At 39.0% G+C, this 19,347-nt stretch overlaps 1 protein-coding gene across 7 annotated transcripts in view; it reads left to right on the top strand.

Moving 5' to 3' along the window:
- LOC108162447 (semaphorin-1A) overlaps positions 1-19,347 on the top strand; it is a 143,985-nt gene that overhangs the window by 3,964 nt on the left and 120,674 nt on the right. For all 7 annotated transcript variants that reach the window (XR_001775571.2, XR_004473093.1, XM_017297189.2 and 4 more), the window contains exon 2: positions 17,649-18,457. Coding sequence is in view for 5 of the 7 variants with exons in the window: in XM_017297189.2 (XP_017152678.2) it covers positions 18,061-18,457 (397 nt within the window). In the remaining 2 variants the exon portion in view is untranslated. The remainder of the gene's footprint in view (positions 1-17,648; positions 18,458-19,347) is intronic.

Genomic DNA, 19,347 nt, shown 5'->3' with positions numbered 1-19,347 from the left:
GTTTTTGTTTTTTTTTAGGATCCTTGAGGGGCAGGGGTTCATTTATTTGATTATAATCATTTTTACTTGTCAGCTCAGCAGCAAAGCGGGGGAAGAACCTTTTTTCGGCTGAACAACAAAAAGGAAAACGCACGTTAATAAATAAAAGCGAAAAACAAACAACAGCAAAAGCGAATAGGCGAAAATGAAATATTCGAAATATTCGTCGTATTCGTCGTCGCCTGGCGTGTTGACCAAATTAGGGCCGTGCCAAGTGGCTGAATAACCAAAAGAAAAAAAAAACAAAAAACAAAAAAAATGATTGATTTAATGACACTATCGTTTGGGGGCACACCTCTCACTGGGAGTTGGGGAGTGGGATTTTCCAAATAAAATACAGAAAACCTTGACTTGGGCCACAGTCCTCAGACGTTGATTCGTTGTTTAAAGTTCCCATAAGCGAACAGTTTCACTGATTTAAAATTGTACAATTTATTTAGCTAGGCTTTAGGAAAATCGTGACTTAAGGCAATCAGTAAATCAATTAAATAAATATATTAAATATGTTAATTTTTATTCGGAATTAACATAAAAATAAACCCTTTATTAATCCCTCTTTTTATGTTAAGTAAACTGAGAAATATAAACAAAAACCCATCGAAAGTTGTTCTTTAGACGGGCATTAAAATTGATGTATTTTTATTTCAAAACATATATTAAATTCCACGTTTAAATTGCGTTGAAAATGGTTGGTTGGTTCCCCCTTGAACTGGCACAATAAAATGGCAATTAAAATGTCCACTTAATCTAAAATCACTCGCAAACTAAAGCCATTGACTGTGTAATTAAAATATTAATTAAATTATAATTAAAGTTATTTTTTTTTCTGCCGAAGAGGTTTTCCCTTGACGCTGCGCTAATCCCTTGGCTCCCATTTTTTTTTGTCCCTCTTTCAATTGCGAAAAGTGTGGAAAAGTTAATTGCACAAGAGAGTAAATAACAAAAGCAGGGCTTTATGGCTTAAAATGAAACTGTTGGCAGACCAGACCGGACCGGACCTATCCCTATCCCTATGCTACAGAAACGCACTGTATATATTTTGGTTTAAATCAAAAAACAAATGGAATATTATTCGTTCATGATTCTATAAAATATTAATGGATTTATTGAATTGCTAATTAAATGCAATAAAAAACGCAAAACCAAATTTAAATTATGACAAATTGTCCTGTAGAGGCGGGTGGGGGCGGGTGGTTTACAGTGTAAACCCCTTCAAGTGGAAATTACAAAATTTGCCCATGCATCGGAAATTTCGAATGTGTTTTATTTAATTATTTATTTGATAAACAATTTTGGCTGTGCTCAGATAGGAGAGTCAATAAATCGGTATTATATATTTATATATACAGAAAAATATTCTGGGAAATCACATAACGAAACCCTGTTTCTTCGCAACTCAAATCGTAATTCGATTGAATATTTAATCAACGATTTGTGAACACATTTCTTGGGTACTTCAATCATTTTCCCTCTCTATTGATTCAAGTTTTCCGATTTATAGACTCCATGATTTTTATGTTTATGCAAACAATTTTGTTTTGTTTGTTATTAATACAAAAAATTCCAAAACTGCACTACATATAAATTCATTTTCCATATAGCATTTGCACAGTGGAAAATGAAAAGCGGGGGGAAAAAGATGGCAGTTAATAAATTGCAAAAAAAATCTCGAAAGGGGGAGCGGCTGGGGCTGGGGCTGGGCGATAAAAAGGCTCAGAAATAAATAAACGCAAATGCACAAATACGCCGGATTGGTGCCGTAAAAACCATAAAAACCAAAGAATACACATTTTGCTGCAATTAAAAATTCAATGTTTGCAATTTTCCATCCCCCGCCCTCTCCCCTGCACGGCAGAGTTTATGCATTTTTCCTTTATTTGCACACAATTTTCCCATCCATGGAGTTTGTTTTATGCTTTGGCTATTATTATTTTTAGCCCGCGAACATTTTCATTTTCATTTTTATCCTTCCTCTCATTTTATTGATATTATAAATTATGGTTTATGCGAATTATAAAATATATTTTCATAGATTTTTAACCGCCATTCGTGATTCTGCAGCAAACTGCATTTTTATATTAGCGCCAAAGTTTTTTTGGGCGAAAATTTTACGATCAACTTAATTGCTGCAGCGAATGTAAAAGCAAATTTTCCGCAAAATTAAATGCGAGATAAAAAAATTAATTCTATATTAAATAAAAACTGTCCGCAGAATATTTAAGGGGAGAAATATTTTGGAAAATACATAATTTTTTATTGTTTGTTTCGCAGTTTGTTCATATAAATCCCAAGGTTTTATTTCATTTGATTTATAATTATGATTTTTATGGAATATTTTCCAGGACTAAAAAAATATATACATATGTTTTAATAATTAAATATTTTCTCTAATTTATTATACTAAATTATTTCTAAGAAAAAAAAGTCTTTTTTTTTGTTCTGGTTTTTTATATGAAGATTATTCCTTGATTATTCCTTCCTTTAATCTTTAATTGAAGCAACTTCAAAGGTTCTATAACTCCATAGTACTCCACACTCCTATGATATGTGCCCTAAAACTGGTCGAAACTGGCAAATGCTCAACGACCAGGATGTTGTAGAGCCCTTCAATGAAATGAAAACGAAAACGAGTCGAAATTTGGCAGCACAAGCATCATTAACAGCGATTGAACTTTTTCCCCCCTGAAAAAAGAAGGGGTTCTAACCCCCGAAAACAGTATTACTGATGCCTGATGCATGATGTATTTGCATGTTGAGCGAAGATGCCAAAACAACCCCCAAGAGGAAGTGAAGTGCTGCACTCAACGCCCGAAAGTTGCGACAGCTGCAAATGGGAACTTTTTCTTGGCAGAATTTTTTATTTTCTACTTAGCCTCGGGGGCAGTGCCACCGCTGCACCGCATTTAGCCCATGAGCCATGGCCTGCGCTTAGTAATTTGATCACAATTGGGTTAAGGACTGAACGCCCTCTCTCTCCCAGTGTGGCTAGGCAGCAAAAGGGCGGGTTTTTGTCAGCTCAATTAGAATGAAATTCAAATTTAAATTGGAAATGTAAATTTCTGTATTGGTTACAACTGCTGCTAAATAAACATCCTGCATGTCCTCTAATAGATGAACATATTAACACTTAAATGCCTCCAGATGTTTTGGGACTTTCAAATGGATACAAATTTGTAGTTTTCGTGAATTGCTGATGAAAAATGACCAATTCATTGTTCAACTAATGATTGAAAAGTGTACTTTGTATTAAAAAAAAAAAACCTACACAAAGTCCAACCCAAAAAAATGTCAACTAGCTACTTACCGAAAAGCAAAGGAGAGGCGGGGAAAGGTACTACGAGGAGCGAAAGAAGAAAAGCACAAAAGTAGAAGGAAGCGAAAGAAGAAAAGACGACAAGTCTCGGCCAAATGGGAAACTTTTCTTTTAAAAAGTTACGTACCCTCTGGATGACACTTTTGCTTTGGAAGGATGGTGGGATGGAAGGATGGGTATATATGGGTTGTAGGGGCCTGTGGCAGGAGCAGAAGCTGTAGCTGTAGCTGTAGCTGCTGGTTGGCCAGTATATTCTTGGCCAGATGTTGTCCCGGAAAACATTAAAAGTGCAACGGCGGCGAAAACTTATTTACTTTTTCACATTTCGCAGCACTTGACTGCGCGCCGCCCTTTTCCTTCTCTTTGGCATGGGGGGGGGGGGGGGCAGGCGAGGAGATGTGGCAGAGATGTAGGAAATGTGGAAAATGTGGGAGATGCGGCTTTTCAATTTCGCCCCCGAAGGAGGGCGGGAAAGGGCCAGGCACTGCTTGACAAGTTTGAAATTTCAATTAAATTCATTTGAACTGCGGCTGGACTTCCTGGGGGCCATCTCTCCCTCCCCCTGCTCCCTCTCTCTCTAGCTCTTCCAGCCGGTAATGAGCAGCAGAGGCCAGCGTAATGGCATCTTAGTTTGATGCAGTCAACGGTTGGCTGCTACTGGCTGCCACCGATGCCACCGATGCCACTGTCTGTTGTGGCATTGGCCTACGTTCTGCTGTGAAGTTTGCGGCTCCAAAAGGTAACTGAGAGCTTTGACAGGGGGGCTATTTGGTACAGTGGTTGTGCCAGCATATTTTTGGAATGGTGTACAAATTTGAAATTTCCCATAACCGAATGGACACATTTTTAAGGAATGGCAACCAAGAATGTGGTGGAGAAATATTGTAAAATTCTTTGCTATTTTCCCTGGCCTTGCACCACTGTGGCCACTCCCACATTTATCCCCCAACCCCCCCCCAGACCCAAAACAGGCAATGGGTCGGTCGGTGCCGTGGGGTCAGCAACGTTGACAACTCTTTGGGGCTGGAGGAGGGCACAGGGCAGGGTACAGCCCCATACTCGTACCATGGTGGTCCACTGGTCAACTGCAGTTTGAATGCTGATGCTGTTGTTGCAGGAGAGGATTGCTCTCCACTGCGTGGGTCGTAGTCGTCGCCGAAACGGAAAATGTCTTCATCTTCATCAATCAAAGCCCAGGCATCTGACACTCGAGTCACTCATGCAGTCACTCAGCTCAATTCAATTCCCAGAGCCAGAGACAGAGACAATGCTTTCTTCCACTCTCTCTCTGCTCTCTGCTGGGTGTGTATGTGTGCGTTTGTCGTTTTGCTGCTAAATTTCAATTACAAGTGCAACAACTAAGTGCATCAAGTCAACTTTCCTGCCACATGAAATGAACTTTCCCCCAGAAGCTTCATTCATTTCGTTTCCTTGTCAGCAGCGGCTTGTAATGGGGACCCCCATCCCGATAGCATATGTTTTTCTTTGTTCTGTGTTCTTATCAATGAAGTGTTCTTAAAAAAATATTATAACTCACTCACTCCGTCGGCACAGCCTTCACTGCTAAGTCACACTGGTATGGGGGCAAGAGAGATGTTCTAGGAGCCTCTACAGCGCAACATTTGTTCAATCTAAGGCTATTTCTTTGGTATTTCCTGATAGATAGGAGGAAACTAGAAACTATCTTTGCTTTTATTAGCCGAACGATCGGTTTATCTCTGGTAAGGAAATTGAAGATATTTCATTAATAAAAAAGGAAAAGCCTTTTGTTCTTGAACAGGAATACATTAAGATGGATGTTCTGGCACAGTTCCACAAATGATAAGGGTTTCAATCGAAACATTACATTCCATCTACTTTTTATTATGTACAACATATAAATATCTCCGATCTATTCATCTATATTTCATCTAAAACACTAAAACGCCTATTAAATAAGTGCTGGAACTTCAGATTCTGCTGCTAAATCGATATCTTTTGTCCTGAATCGCCTTTGAAAAATGATCTGTGTTCGTGGCGAAGTGTCCATTCGCTTACGGGAAATTGCTACAGCGATTCAACGAAGAATGTGACTCTTGCCCAAACTATGGGTAATATGTTCTTCCTCTTGCTCTTTCTCGTTTCCAATTCAATTCTAATCTATTATAGTAAGCCTTAACTGCATAAACAAACGTTTAAGCCGCTCGGTGGGCCCCTTGGTTATGTCATCAGCGGGGTGTGGCAGTGTCATTGTGTGGTTTATCTTGGGCTCCTGCTGCTGCTGCTGCACTGCATGGAGTCGCCTCTAACCTCTAAATGTGTCGGCGGCGTGTGGTGTGTGCCACAGAGCCGTGGCCGCCTCCAGCAATGCCTTACCGTTAGTCATACCTACCACCACTCCTCTCGACATTCAGCCTGTCATTTTGGGTTTCGGGATACGAGAGCTTCTGCTTAATTATTACAGCATAAATTATCAGCATCTTGAGATGTTTCAAGAGTAAAGCAGAGCATGATTCACTCCCTTAATGTGTACCTCCCTCCACCCCAGCCGAGGAAAGAGAGGTCTCCCGATTTGCATACTAAGAGGCTTTTGTCAGTGGTCAGGCCTTCCCACTCCCTCGGTCATACATAACCCTTTCCGTTCTGTTCTGTTCCGCTCCCCTTTCCCGTTCCCGTTCCCGTTCCCCTTCCCATTCCTCTTTCACTCGTTTCGTTCGGAATGGAGCCTCAGATAACAGGCACACACACACACACATGTGTAATTCTTGGCTTTGTTTGGGTGGAATTTATTGAAATTGATTTCGATTTGCCTTCGCTTCGGTTCTCTCTTTCTCTCAGTCTTGAGACATTACATTCGATCATTTAAGCAGGCGGCATTCGATTCTTTATTCTCTCTCCATCTCTCCATCTCTCCTCTCTCTCTGTCTCTGCTTCCCATGTGATTTATTGATTCCTCTGGTGTGTTTCTGTTCCGCTAATGGCCAAGGGTAAGGTTGAGTTAGGTTCCAGGGGAGGATTGTGGATTGTGGATTGAGGATTGAGAATTGAGTATTTGAGCATTTGGTATGGGTGCTTCGGTCTCGTCTTTCATTTTGATGGTTTGATGAGTGTGTTAGACACATTTGCCAGGGCTCTATCGCACTCTCTCTATCTGCCTGTCGGATGGATTTGCCGTGGGAATTTCGTAATTTCGTATGCAAGTTGTGTGCCACGACAAGGCGAGGCTTTTGTGATGATGGGTTCGGTTTCTCTCCCTTTTTTTTGTCGTATCCTAAGTAAATATGATGGGTAATTTCTTTTTAAAGGTTCTGCGTGTGCCATTAGGGAAATTGCAATATCGGCCGTGTGTATCGCAGTCCCGAAATCAAATTAAATTTTAATGCTTCTTCTTCCATGTGTTTTTCTTTATTTAATTTAGTTTTTTCCTCTCTCTTTCTTTGCAGGTAAATGTTTGTGTTTGAGAAAAACGAAGGGTAAAAATCGAAGATTTCAAGGATATGGAAAGTTTCCCTGCAAAAAGGTTCAATAAACCATGGTATTTCTATGTAAAGAGAGCCCTGATATATTTTAAATATTTTATCAACATATATATTCCAAGATTTAATTTCATTTTCACCATCTGATTGATTAATTCCTAATCCGAGCTAACACATGCCTGAAGGTACATTTTAAGCTCTTTTTTCTCTCCAAAAATTCCTTTGAATGTCAGATGAATTTTTGACATTCATATATTATTTTTTTTTGTGTTTTTTTTGTGCCTGTCTTTGATTGAGAGCCAAGGACAAGCACAAGGACTCTGCGTGTTATTGTAGGAGACGCATCCGTAAAACCAAGACTCAAGTATTCAAGAAATGACAACAGAAATTTACCCACCAATCCCCAGACCCCCCCTCCCCCAACCCGCTGTCAGATTTTTGGAAAAAAGAGAGTGAGGGAGAGAGAGAGAAATGTTCCCAAGGCACGCGCTGGCGACACTTCCCAGAAGCAAAAATATTTTTGTTGGAGAGCAAAGTGGCAGCCAAGCCAAGGGCGCGCGCGTTTCTAGCATGTTGTGAATATTTTCGTTCGTTCGTTTCGGTGGCAGAAATATAAGGGGGGGATGCAGACATTGCAAGGGGAGGACGAGGCATGCCACAAGGAGGGTAGTAAAAGCGTACCGTTATACAAACATTGCATAAAAATATTAAATTTATGATGCAATAAAAAAACAGTGTTAACAGGAGAGAGAAAGAGAGAGGAGAGAAACGGGCAGTGAGAGAGAAAGAGCGTGCGTGCTTGGGAACGCCTTGAGATTGGGTCACCCTCTTGTGGCAAGGGGCACCCTGTGGGGAACCAGCTGAAAATGAATCAAAAAAAGGGTCTCAAAAATAGGAAAGGCTGAAAAGGTACGACGCTTCAAGGAAAAGCTTGAAAATGCCCTTTTTTTGCCATTAAATTTCCCAAGAATATTCCAACGAAAGAGGCTTCGAATGCCCTTGATTTTTTAAGCACTGTTCCTCAATAATGCGAACCCTCTGCAACGGGGTGTTACGAGAAGATGAAATGAATACCCTTCTTCTGTTAGGGTATCAGTGAGCACAGTTAATGATAGTCCGAACCCCCCAGAGGAACCAAGTGACCAACCGGGCCAACCGGTTGCATTTAAACGGCTATGACACCAACCCCTAGCAATGATCTTTAGAGCGTAAAATGGAAAAAAAAGAAACACAGAACAGAACACTAGAGAACTTCTATCGATGTCAACTGTGTGTGTGCTAAGCCCTCAAGTCAAACGGGATTAAGGGGGATGCCAGAGAGAGGGCCGTTCGGCAAAGGGTGGCCCCGAACCGAAACCCCTTAGGGGGTGTGGGGGGGGGGGGGGGACAGTGCATTCGCAGCAATTGGTGGTGTCACGTACCTCAAACCTTTTGGGTTTTTATTTATTCCCCCGTCCCATGCCTGTTTTCCCTGTTGCCGTCTGTCGGCTTACTTTGACTTTTGACAGTCCCCGATAAAAAAAAAAATGCTGTGGCAGTACATGTTCCTCTTCTCTCTCTCGCTCTCTGGGAAAGGATCCTTGGTGTGGCAGAAGAAAAACAACATTGCTTGTAATATGAGCACGTGCCATCATCAACGGAGCATCAGCGTCGCACAATCTCTGATTGGATGGAAGCGTTTTCTCTTTCCTTTTTGTCTTTTATTTATCCCTAATCGTATTCAATGGGAAATTGTGTGAGTGTGTGATTAAAATTTCAATTAACAATGAGAATGGTCGTTTATTTTTGGAAATTTTTAAGAGAATCATATTCTTTCTTCTAACATAGTGTTCCGCTTCCACCGTTTTCAAATGAATGACGCTTCAATTTTCTGCATAACCTCGACACAAGCAAATGGACACATTTGGATCGTTCAACAGGGTGTTCCACTTCCACTGTTCCATCCGTATGCGGCTTTTATTTTCTGCATAAATTTAACACAAGCGAATGGGCACATTTCGTTCGCTCAAAAGCGTGTTCCATTTCCACTGTTCCAACTGAATGACACTTTGCTTTTCTGCTTTTCTTTCCCATAAACGAATGGGCACACCTCGTTCTCCTAACAAAGTATTCCACTTCCACTGTGCCAAACGAATGACGCCTTGATTTGCTGCATGAATTTCACACAAGTTGTATGGCACACCTTTTAGAACCTTTGCAAACGTTCTTGAAATCACCTTGAAAAAGGGGAAACACAACCCTCCCGCTCTCCCTGCCACACCCTATCGTTCCACTAGAGACCCTGCCACTTGCAATGTTGCACTTATGTGCCATCCATCAATTTGCATTACGCCCCACCCCCAGAACGCTAGATACTGCCACGGGTGGGGCGGGGGCTGTCTGGGAACCCCCACTCTGTGGCACTTCATTTGCACAAATTTCCTATAGAACTATTATGTGGCGGGTGTTTTGGGGGGTTGAAAGTTAGTAAATAATCCGAAACACGCGACTCCCCGGCAAATAATTCGCATTCAAAATCTCGTAAATCAATTCTTTTTTTCTTCCCACATTCTAATTATGTGATTAAGTGATTTATGACTTTGTGTCGCGCATAAACGGATGGCGCCCTCTCTTTCTCTTTCTCACTATAGCTGTCTCTTTCCTGGTACTCGGGTAGCATTGACCCTGCTCAACATTATCGATATCTTTCTCTCTCTCTCTCTCTCTCTCTTCTGCTCGTTATTATTATTATTATTATTATTTGTTTTGTTGTTTCTGTTTGAACTCTTGAACGAGAAAAATAAAAATTTATGACTGCACTAAAAACCCCGAGCGAACAAAATGTGTCCGTGACATTTATGATGTGACACATTGTGTACCTAACTCTCGTCCGTCCTCACCTTCTTCGGACCAAAATCCTCCCACTACTCCTCCTCCTTTTTTTTCTCCATTGAATAAACATTTGTGATACCCTGCCTGGTTTAACTTTTGTGGCCTCAATTTGGTGGCATCTTCGTTATTATGCTTTTTTTTTATTGATTCTAATTGACGATGACCCACCCTGCGACCCCCAAAAAGTCGTTTCCTCCATGGGGTTTTCCGCTTTTCCAATTGATTGTGAAGATCGTAAAGAAATTAAGTACACAACTAACCCCCCTCCCACCCATTCTGCTTTTCTCTGGAAACTGAAACCCAAGAAGGCCCAGAGCTCTGTTTCTCAGCATTTTGTTGTATCTGTATCTCATGTTACCACCTGATAACCGAATGACTAAACAAACTCGATTGATTGATTGTAGTTTTTTCTAGGTTTTCTGTTTTGTTTATTTCAACGCTTTGTCAACTTTGTCTAATGGATACCACACTCAAAAGTCATTTTTCAGGCACGTTTCTCGTTAGACAAAAATCTGAAAATAAAATACGCTGCTTAATCATTTCGAAATAGAAGTTACTGAAACGAGAATAGCTATCTATTGATATTTCGTGTAGAATTTCCTTGATTTAGAAAATCCCAGTTTCATTATTTATGAGCAGCTTTCAAGCCGCCAGCCCTGGCAGAGTCAAATTGTCCTCGACATACGCAAATTTAATGGGATTATCAAATGCAAACGAGCTGTGGGACGGACGGACAGGGGATGTCCCCTGGCATCAAACGCCCCATAAATCATGGAATCAAAGTGCCACATTTTGGCCCGAGATGCCCAGAGGAGGTGGGGAGGCGTTGTAGATTGGTGGAGATGCGTTAAGCCCTTTGGTCGAGGTCTAACACGTACTAAATGCTTGTCAACCGGTTGGCAAAGGAGCGACCGAGAGAGGGGAGGGTGGAGGTGGGGACATGGACAATGCGCAGACGTGACGTGGAAAATATTTATGAAAAATATTTTTTATCAAAGAAAACACACACAAGAGAAAAGGAAATTGATTTCAAGGAATATGAATAAATATTTTTGCCTAGAAATATTTTCAGGCCAACCTTTGCTTTGGTCAGTTTTCCCATTAGTTGTAGATGAATTTTCCACATTTATTTTATTCTGTCATCCAGTCTTTTCACTTTCTTTTCAATTTTCTTAAAAGTATACTTCAATTCTAATGGAAGTGCAGCGCGCAGAAATTGTTCTGCTTGCAACCACCGCTGCAGCGGTGGCATCTTCCACTATACACAATGCATAATGGACAGACATCCTCTGGCCACTTAAACTGAAGGACTCTGCTCTGAAGGACTCTTGCTTATCCATGTTCTCCCTTCTCTGCCATCTTTCGCTCTTCTATCAACAAATTCCAAATTGGTTTGCCCAGCAGTTTTGCATAAAAGCACTTGTGTGGGGCGGAGGGGGGGACTCCGGGAAAAACTTTCAGTCTACAAATTGTTATCACAGTCTATTGGACCCAGGGACATCCGTTTCCCATTCCATTTAGATGTTCATCAAGTGTAAATTGTAAGCCAAAAATTAATAATGAATCGAGTGGCGGGCACCAAAACAAGAAAAGTCTGTTGCACTGCCAGCAGCATCGGAAGAAGAGGAAGTTGCAGAAATTTGCATAGCCACCTCCACTGGCAAACTGGCAAAGAAATTCAAGTTAGCAGTCGGCCAGACCAGGCCAGACCAGGCCAGGCCACAATGCCGAATGGCAACAAGAAAAGCACAACAATAAATAGCATTATGCTAATCCCAGGCCAAACAGAATGCGGCAAAGTAAAGAAAGGGAAGCCTTTTTGGGCACCAGCTGCCTTTCAGAGACCGGAATACGAATAATAATTACGAGGGAACACACAGAGAGATACAGAGAGAGAGGGAGAGCCAGCCGAGAACTAACTAACTATTATTTACTAAAAAATACGCCAAAAGACAACCGCGGAGATAGAGAGAGAAAAAAAATATTTAACGCCCAAGCAACGGCAGCAGCAGAAAAAAGAGATTCAGCGCGAACGTGACATGGCATAAGAAATAGGTATAAGTCCCCTCCGCACCGCTCCGCCAGAGCTCACTACTCTTGAGCCTTGGAGGGAGATAATAAAGCTTAAACTCTCCCCAAATGAGCTTTGAGTCCTCGCTGTGGGGGGAGGACGGAGGCTGCCGACTGGCTGGCAGGCTGATAAATTGGCCAGAGATAAGAGATCTTATCTTTTCTATAGAGAATAGTAATTAACAAAAGTACAAAACAAACTTAAATTAGTTAGGAACGAGAACTAAGACTCTCGTACCCACGTACCCAAGCTCGTTGCCACGTTCACATGTGACTGGCAATATTCCCTGGCTGATTTTTCCCCTTTCAAACACCACAATATTGATCCTGAAAATCGTATCAGCCTTACTGGCGGTATTTATTTAATTTATAGATTTATTTAATTTATAGATTTATTTAATTTATAGATTTATTTAATTTATAGATTTATTTAATTTATAGATTTATTTAATTTATAGATTTATTTAATTTATAGATTTATTTAATTTATAGATTTATTTAATTTATAGATTTATTTAATTTATAGATTTATTTAATTTATATACTTATTTATTTCATTTGTAAATTTCCTTTTATTTTTTAATTTAATTTGTATATATATTTGATTTATATATTTATTTAATTTTTTATATATTTTTTAAATTTATATTTTAAATTTATGAATAGATTTAATTTAATTTAATTTTATTGTAGTTATTTACTTTAAATATTAATTTAATTCATATATACATTTCTTTTTTTATTTAATATATATTTTTGTTCAAGTATATATTTATGTAATTCTTATGTTTTCTTATTTATTTAATTTGTATATATTCACTTAATTTATATATTTATTAAATGTATGTATATATTTATTAAATGTATGTATATATTTATTAAATGTATGTATATATTTATTAAATGTATATTTTTATATATTTAATTTATTTATTTACTCAATTTAATTTATTTATTTAATTTTTTTTTTTTTAAATTTATTTATATAATAATTTATTTCATTTTTAAAATTCTTTATTTATTTAATTTATATATTTATTTATTCTATTTATATAAATTGAAATAATTAAAAATTCACAATCCAGGAATTTAGTTGAATTTTAAATTAATTTGAAACATTTTTGAAATCTGTTAGTTTATATGAAATTTGTGCAGCAAATCAATGACCTACTTCCATTCGATGAATGTGTGCCATAGGGGAACGGCAATCTATATACAGGATACGAAAATTCTCAATAGAAAAACCCATTCATTAAAAATACTCATAAATATTTCAAATGTAAGAAATATCTCACAATTTTTTCCTGCGCTCATATCTCATTTATTAATCGCATAAATTCCAATTAAATACCAACTTAATATACAAATTTAAATCCGCCAAAAGAGGCGCATAATTCATTGTTAACCAAAAACCAGAAACAGAGAAACGGAGATCTGCAGAGGGTCTCACAGAGACAGACAGCGACACCGCAAGGAGCACTCGAGGGTTAGACATGTTAAATTGTCATAAGCCTTAAAAATTCCATTATGATTATTTACTCAAGTACCCCACAGCCGCAGCACAGGCCACAGGCCGCACGACACAGGGCACAGGACTCAGGACGCAGGGCCTCTTCCTTGCGAAGATGAACATAAAACACGAAACACAAACACAAACACAGATGCAGACACAGATAGAGACACATGAATGTGGAGATAAGGAAGCAAAGTTTTCTAAACGAATAAATCTGTTTGTCTTTGCTGCCAGGAGGACGACGACACACATACACACGTATGATGTATCCCCGTTGTATGTCCCTGTAAAAATTGTAAAATATTTTCAAACAGACACATAAACAAAGCTAATAAATGAGAACTTTTGCGCCGCGCGATACACACACAAGAACAAATCCCATTTTTACAAGAAAAAGGATAAGAGAGAGAGAGAGAGAGAGAGAAGGAGTCCAAAAACGGAATAACCAGCAGGAGAAACAGAAACAAATCGCTGCAGGATATGCAGACAAGACAAACAAGTCGTTGGAAAAACTGAAACAAAATGAAGAAAAACCTCGCGTCGAGCCGCAGAAGATTTTCCACATAAATATTTTCCCATTGCAGCGCCGCAGAAGCAGCACAAACGAAACGAAACGATATAAAGTGATACAACAAAAAAAAAACAACATATATGTATATATATACGGAAAACAGTCGAAAAATGCGCCATTTATTTGTGTATTAAGTGATGATTTTTTGCGCTTTTCTGGCGGCCATTTTGTAAGGGCTGCAACAAAATGGCGGCCGCAAAAAAGCAAATTGCATTGCCTGATGAGTGTTAAGTGTGTGGGCGGGCCGGGCGGGGCGGTGAGGGTGGGGGTTATCTGATGTCAGAGCACAGCAATGACTGCAGTAGAGGGTATGCAAATCATTCATTCACTGAATATCCATATAGGAGAAGTGCTTGTAAAATATCGTTTAATTGTCAGCAAAAAAGCCATCATCTTCATTTGTTTATACAATGAAAAACGGAGTTTTATACAAAGTTTTCCCCTCAATTTCTCCTCCAAGTAAATAAAAGTCGTGGAACTTCATTTGTAGGATATTTTTATTGATATTAGAGCGTTGAGGTGCAATAACCATCAAGTGTTAGACAGCCGAGGCCTATTACAAGCCGAGAGGCGCTGCCGCATGACGCCCCACTCGTATAACCGAACCGAAAGACCGAAAAGGTTTAGGCTCTTCTGAATACACGTCTTCCAGTCCCATATTCAGTTTCATTTCCGTTGTGCCTTATAGAGGGTATTTTCCAGCCGTGACCTCACAATGCCTACTCGTGTTTTCTTTGTGTTTTGTTCAGTTTTTGTTTTTTTTTGTTATATTTTACTTGCTGTTTTTTTTTTGTGTTGGTTTTATTTTTGAGTAATATGCGCAATGCATCAGGCTCAGACGCAGACCCGGGTCTCTGGCTGCCGCCGACATTGTTATTGTAGTTGTTTAAACACCACACACACACACACACACACACACAGCATACACCACGAGTACACACTCTTGACATATTCGTGCTGTCTGCAGGGATTTGTGGCATTTAATTTTTGGTAGCCATTTACAAAACAGAACCCTAGGCCCCTCTAAGTCCTTGCACAACAGGAGGGGAAATGCTGTCCGACTGCACTGTGTAATGCAATTGCCAGATTCAGGAGGACCTGGACCTGGACCAGGACCAGGCTGAGCCAGAGTCAGAGCTTGGGCGTGGCAGTGGCTGTGGCTCATTTTTCGTGAGCTCTTTTGTGTGTAGGGGAAAAATCATTTTAAATGCCAGGGCAACGGCTCTCTTTTGATGAGGATGCTTTTCCACCCGTAAAGTGTTTTATGTTTGCATTTTGCATTGGGCCTCTTACTAGAATTACCAGAATTTGTTTAGCTCTAAATTATTGCTGAGCATTCAGGCAAAACCTACGAGGAGATGAGAAATGAGAGAAATCTGCAGGAATTTCATTCAAAAATAATTTATAATTTTTTTAATTATACAATTTTTAAATGTTAGAAAGTGTATATTCCTGGTTATCGATAAATAATCGACGTCGTTTTAATGCCCTCTTTCGATGACCAACTTGTATTCGAATTTCATTTCAAAAATGGCATGCTTTTGTGGCATCCTCTATCCAAAAGCTCTCTTGCTTTCACTTAAATCTTTTATTGAGATCTCCACTCGATAGTCCCCCCCTCTCTCTTTCTACCTCACTCTGACTATCCCTGCCATTACAGTTTTGGGTTAAATTTTGCGTAAACACTTTTGAGGGCACTCGACTAATACACAGACGCTTACACCTGCTGCTCCTCCATGCTCGTGTGTCTGCGTGTGAGTGCGTATCTGTGGCGCTTTATCTAAACTAACAATCGGTGAAGAGGAACAAAAAGATACACGAGAGCCGGCTGCAAAGTGGATACTCGACTTGTACTCGTCGCATGCCACATGCCCCAACGTATCATTCTAGCAGAATGGATACCCTGTAACGACTGCAATGGAATAAAGGAAGAAATGGCGACCCTATAAAGAGTATACGATTTTATTCGGCATTAAAATACAAAGACTATTCTTCAGGTCAATACAGTAATTGGCTGTACAAACTTCCCCTAAACGGGAGGACACATTCAGGGTATCTAGAGTTTCCCCAAAGCTCGGCTCTTATTTCGGGGTCTTTTTTCTCTATTTATTTGCCACCTACGCGCTTTGTTGACGTCATAATTAGAACGTAGGCGACACAGATGCACATGACTTGGAAAAACAAATTGCGCTGCACTTTTGCCACACTGCACCCCTCCCCATACGCTTCTGGGGGTCTAGGGGGGTTTCACCTGTGGAGATTTATGACACCAAATAACCCCATTTCGAGTCGAGGCTAGCCCCCATAGAACAGAGCAGAACGGAACAGAACAGAACAGCAAACACCTTGTCAACCCCTTCGTGTGCTAGATTTTTGTACATTTTCGTGCTACATTTTAATTTCTCTGCGTTGGGAAAATAGTGTGAGTGCTGGGGGGTGCTGGCTGATGCGGGGGGTGGTGGGTGTGCTGGGAAAACTCATTAACTGTGCACGCTACTTGGCACCTTTTCTCCCCGATGCTCCTTCACCCTTCACTTCCTTCATTCCTTTCAATTTGTTTTCGCCTCTCTGTTGTCTCTCTCCCGCTCTGTGCTTTCTTTATTCTTCTTTTTCACTGCTCTTGCGCCTCACTCACATTCCATTTCCATTTCCATTTCCATTTGTGGGCGAAGGTCGCTCAACTTACGAGAGTATCTGCATAGCAAAAGCTGGGCGCCTTAATAGCTGGGCGTGGCCCCATCCGCGTGTGTGTGTGTGTGTTTGTGTGTGTGCACACACACGATTGCACAATAAGCCGCTTTCAATAACTTGGCCAAGAAACGCGGGGAGATGGGTTGGCATGAGAGTAAGGGGACCTACATTAAATCGAGCACAAAATTTATGCCATCGAAATTGAAAAAATGCAAAACGAATGGGGGATATATATTAGAAAATAATATTTAAAAAAAAAAAAAATTGGGGGACATAAAAAATAGGATATGGGACTAATATAATATACAAATTTATTTGCCTAATTTATTGCTAAAAACGTTTATTTTAAATTGTTTTTTTTCTACGCGCAAAATGATAAATGATTTAAAGCGTATTTCCATTAAAATTTGCGGCACATGCACATTAGAGGATAATGGGCCACTGGGTAGTACCAGTACCAATAATCGTAGTACCAGTACCTAATGGAAGCAGACAAACTGTTCGATCTCAATTCCATTTTCTGAAACCATCTACGGCTTTCTTTATAAAAGTTTACACCACTCACTTCCATGGGATGATATTGCCCTCTCATTCACACTCACAGCAACACCAAATAGCTCTTATCGCATAGCATCTGCGATTAACGATCTACGTTTTACGCTTCTACGATCCTCTCTGAGTGGGTCTCTGTCCTGAATGCACTCTCTCAGCAGAACCGAGCAAAGCAACAACAGCTTAATAGGCAAATGAAAAGAATAACAGACGACCAGCAATCTAGCGAAAATCGAAGCACAGAAGCAGTATAAGAAACATACACTGAGAATAATCTTGTAGTCAAATTTTAAAATCATAAATTTTTAAATTGTTTTTCAGCATATATTTAATTAAATAAATTTTTAAAGAAAGAAAGTTTTGAAAGATAATTCCATTAGGACTGTATTATTAACGTATATTATTAATTTATTTTATATTAAAATATTAATTATTAAAAAATCATGTAAAATATTCAATAATTAATATTTAGTCTTAAACTCTTATATTTTCTGAAAGTTATTCAAAACTTTAAACCCTCTCAAGTTGATTACTAATTTATCTAATTTTTCTCTCCCTCTCTTCTAATTACAGAAATGACGAAACTTCCTAGCCGCAACAAAATTGTTTGATAAAAGTTTCTCCATAAATAACAAGAACTTTAATTTTTTTTAACCAAAATTAAACATAAACTTTGTTGAGCAAAAAACAACAAAAAAATGGTTAAATAAAAAAAAGAAATTAATATATTTGCACTATTTAAAATCCCATAAGTAAATAAAAGATGCAGTAAATAAATTATAAATAATCCCCAGAACACAGCAAAAATATATATACATATATATATATATATAAAATCAAATCAAATAAAATAAATTAAGGAGAAAAACACACACTCGCAGGGAAACCAAACCAGCAACAAAAACAGCAACCCTACCAATTTTTGAACATTGTAACCGACCGACAAAATAGGCAAACATTTACATCAATTTATGCAAAATAGAAAATGTTAAATTCCCACAACTCTGCAAACCAAATTACGCACAATAAAAATAATAATAGAAGCCACAAAAACAAAAACCAAAGCAACAACCACAGCATCTGCATCCGCATCAGCAACAGCAACAGCAACAATAATAACAATAAAAGCCACAAAATGCATTTGAAAAGTGCAATAATAACAACAGCAACGGCAACAAAAGACACAACAGTAGAAACAACAACAACAACAACAACAACAGCCACAAAAATACTGAAGCATAAGTTAAGCAAATTGTATGGATACTACGGATACGGATACAGATACGGTTGGATGCAAGTCTTCCTACTACTGACACTCCACGTGATTGGTAATCAAAGTGCCTGGCAGGAGAATATACGACCAAAACTCTATGTGGAATTAGGTGAGGCTTTATAGATCTGTAATAACCATAATATATAAAAGACACGAACTATATTTAAAGGAAAAATATTTAAAGAACGTCTCTCTATTATTGAAAAACGTTTGAAGTCGTCGAGGTCTCGATATTCTACGAGCAAGACGAGTGAGTCGGGGGTTGACGCAGGGGTCTTGCCCCCAAGCGAATATTTAAAATACTTATATGATGGGGGATTTAGATTCTTTTCTGAATGTAGGTAGGACCTAAGACATGATTTTAATGGAATTTCGTTAGTATTCCATGCTCTTAAAGGTTTATTTCTGGCTGAAACGATTTCGCTAGGGTTTCTTTTTAATAACTTTCTTAAATCGCAACATAAAATTTATTCCATTTGAATTTTATCTAGTACTTAACATTCTACCAATCACATATAAAATTTACATATTTATTGCAATTTCGTCTGCTCATAATCGAATTTATGCTTCGTCCTACATTGTGTGTCGTGTCAGATGTGGGATCTGTCAAAAGAGTGACTGTGGCTGTAGCTGGAGCTCCTCCAATCATTGAAACGAGATTAAAACTACAGCAAATGTCAATTTAAATTATGACTAATAAAAGATGCAGACGAAAGGAGATGCAGAGAGACCGAAAGAGAGAGAAAAACGAATCGAAGTCAACTGCCAAAAACTTTAATGACAATTTTCTATTTTTTTTTTCCTCCTCTTGTTTCTTGTGTGAGACTACAGAATGTAATTTGACTGCAAGACACACACGCACACACACACGCAGAGACATGCAGTGGATAGAGAGATGGCAGATGGTAGATGGTTACCTTCCTATATTCAAGTTTGACATTCAAAAAACTTGCCCATCCATCCACCAGCTTGGGCTCTTCTCCTCGAAAAGTATCCACT

This window comes from Drosophila miranda, chromosome 4 (genome assembly GCF_003369915.1).
Source record: "Drosophila miranda strain MSH22 chromosome 4, D.miranda_PacBio2.1, whole genome shotgun sequence".
NCBI lineage: Eukaryota > Metazoa > Arthropoda > Insecta > Diptera > Drosophilidae > Drosophila > Drosophila miranda.
Note: the sequence above shows the minus strand (reverse complement) of the source record. Positions and strands in the feature narration are given on the sequence as shown.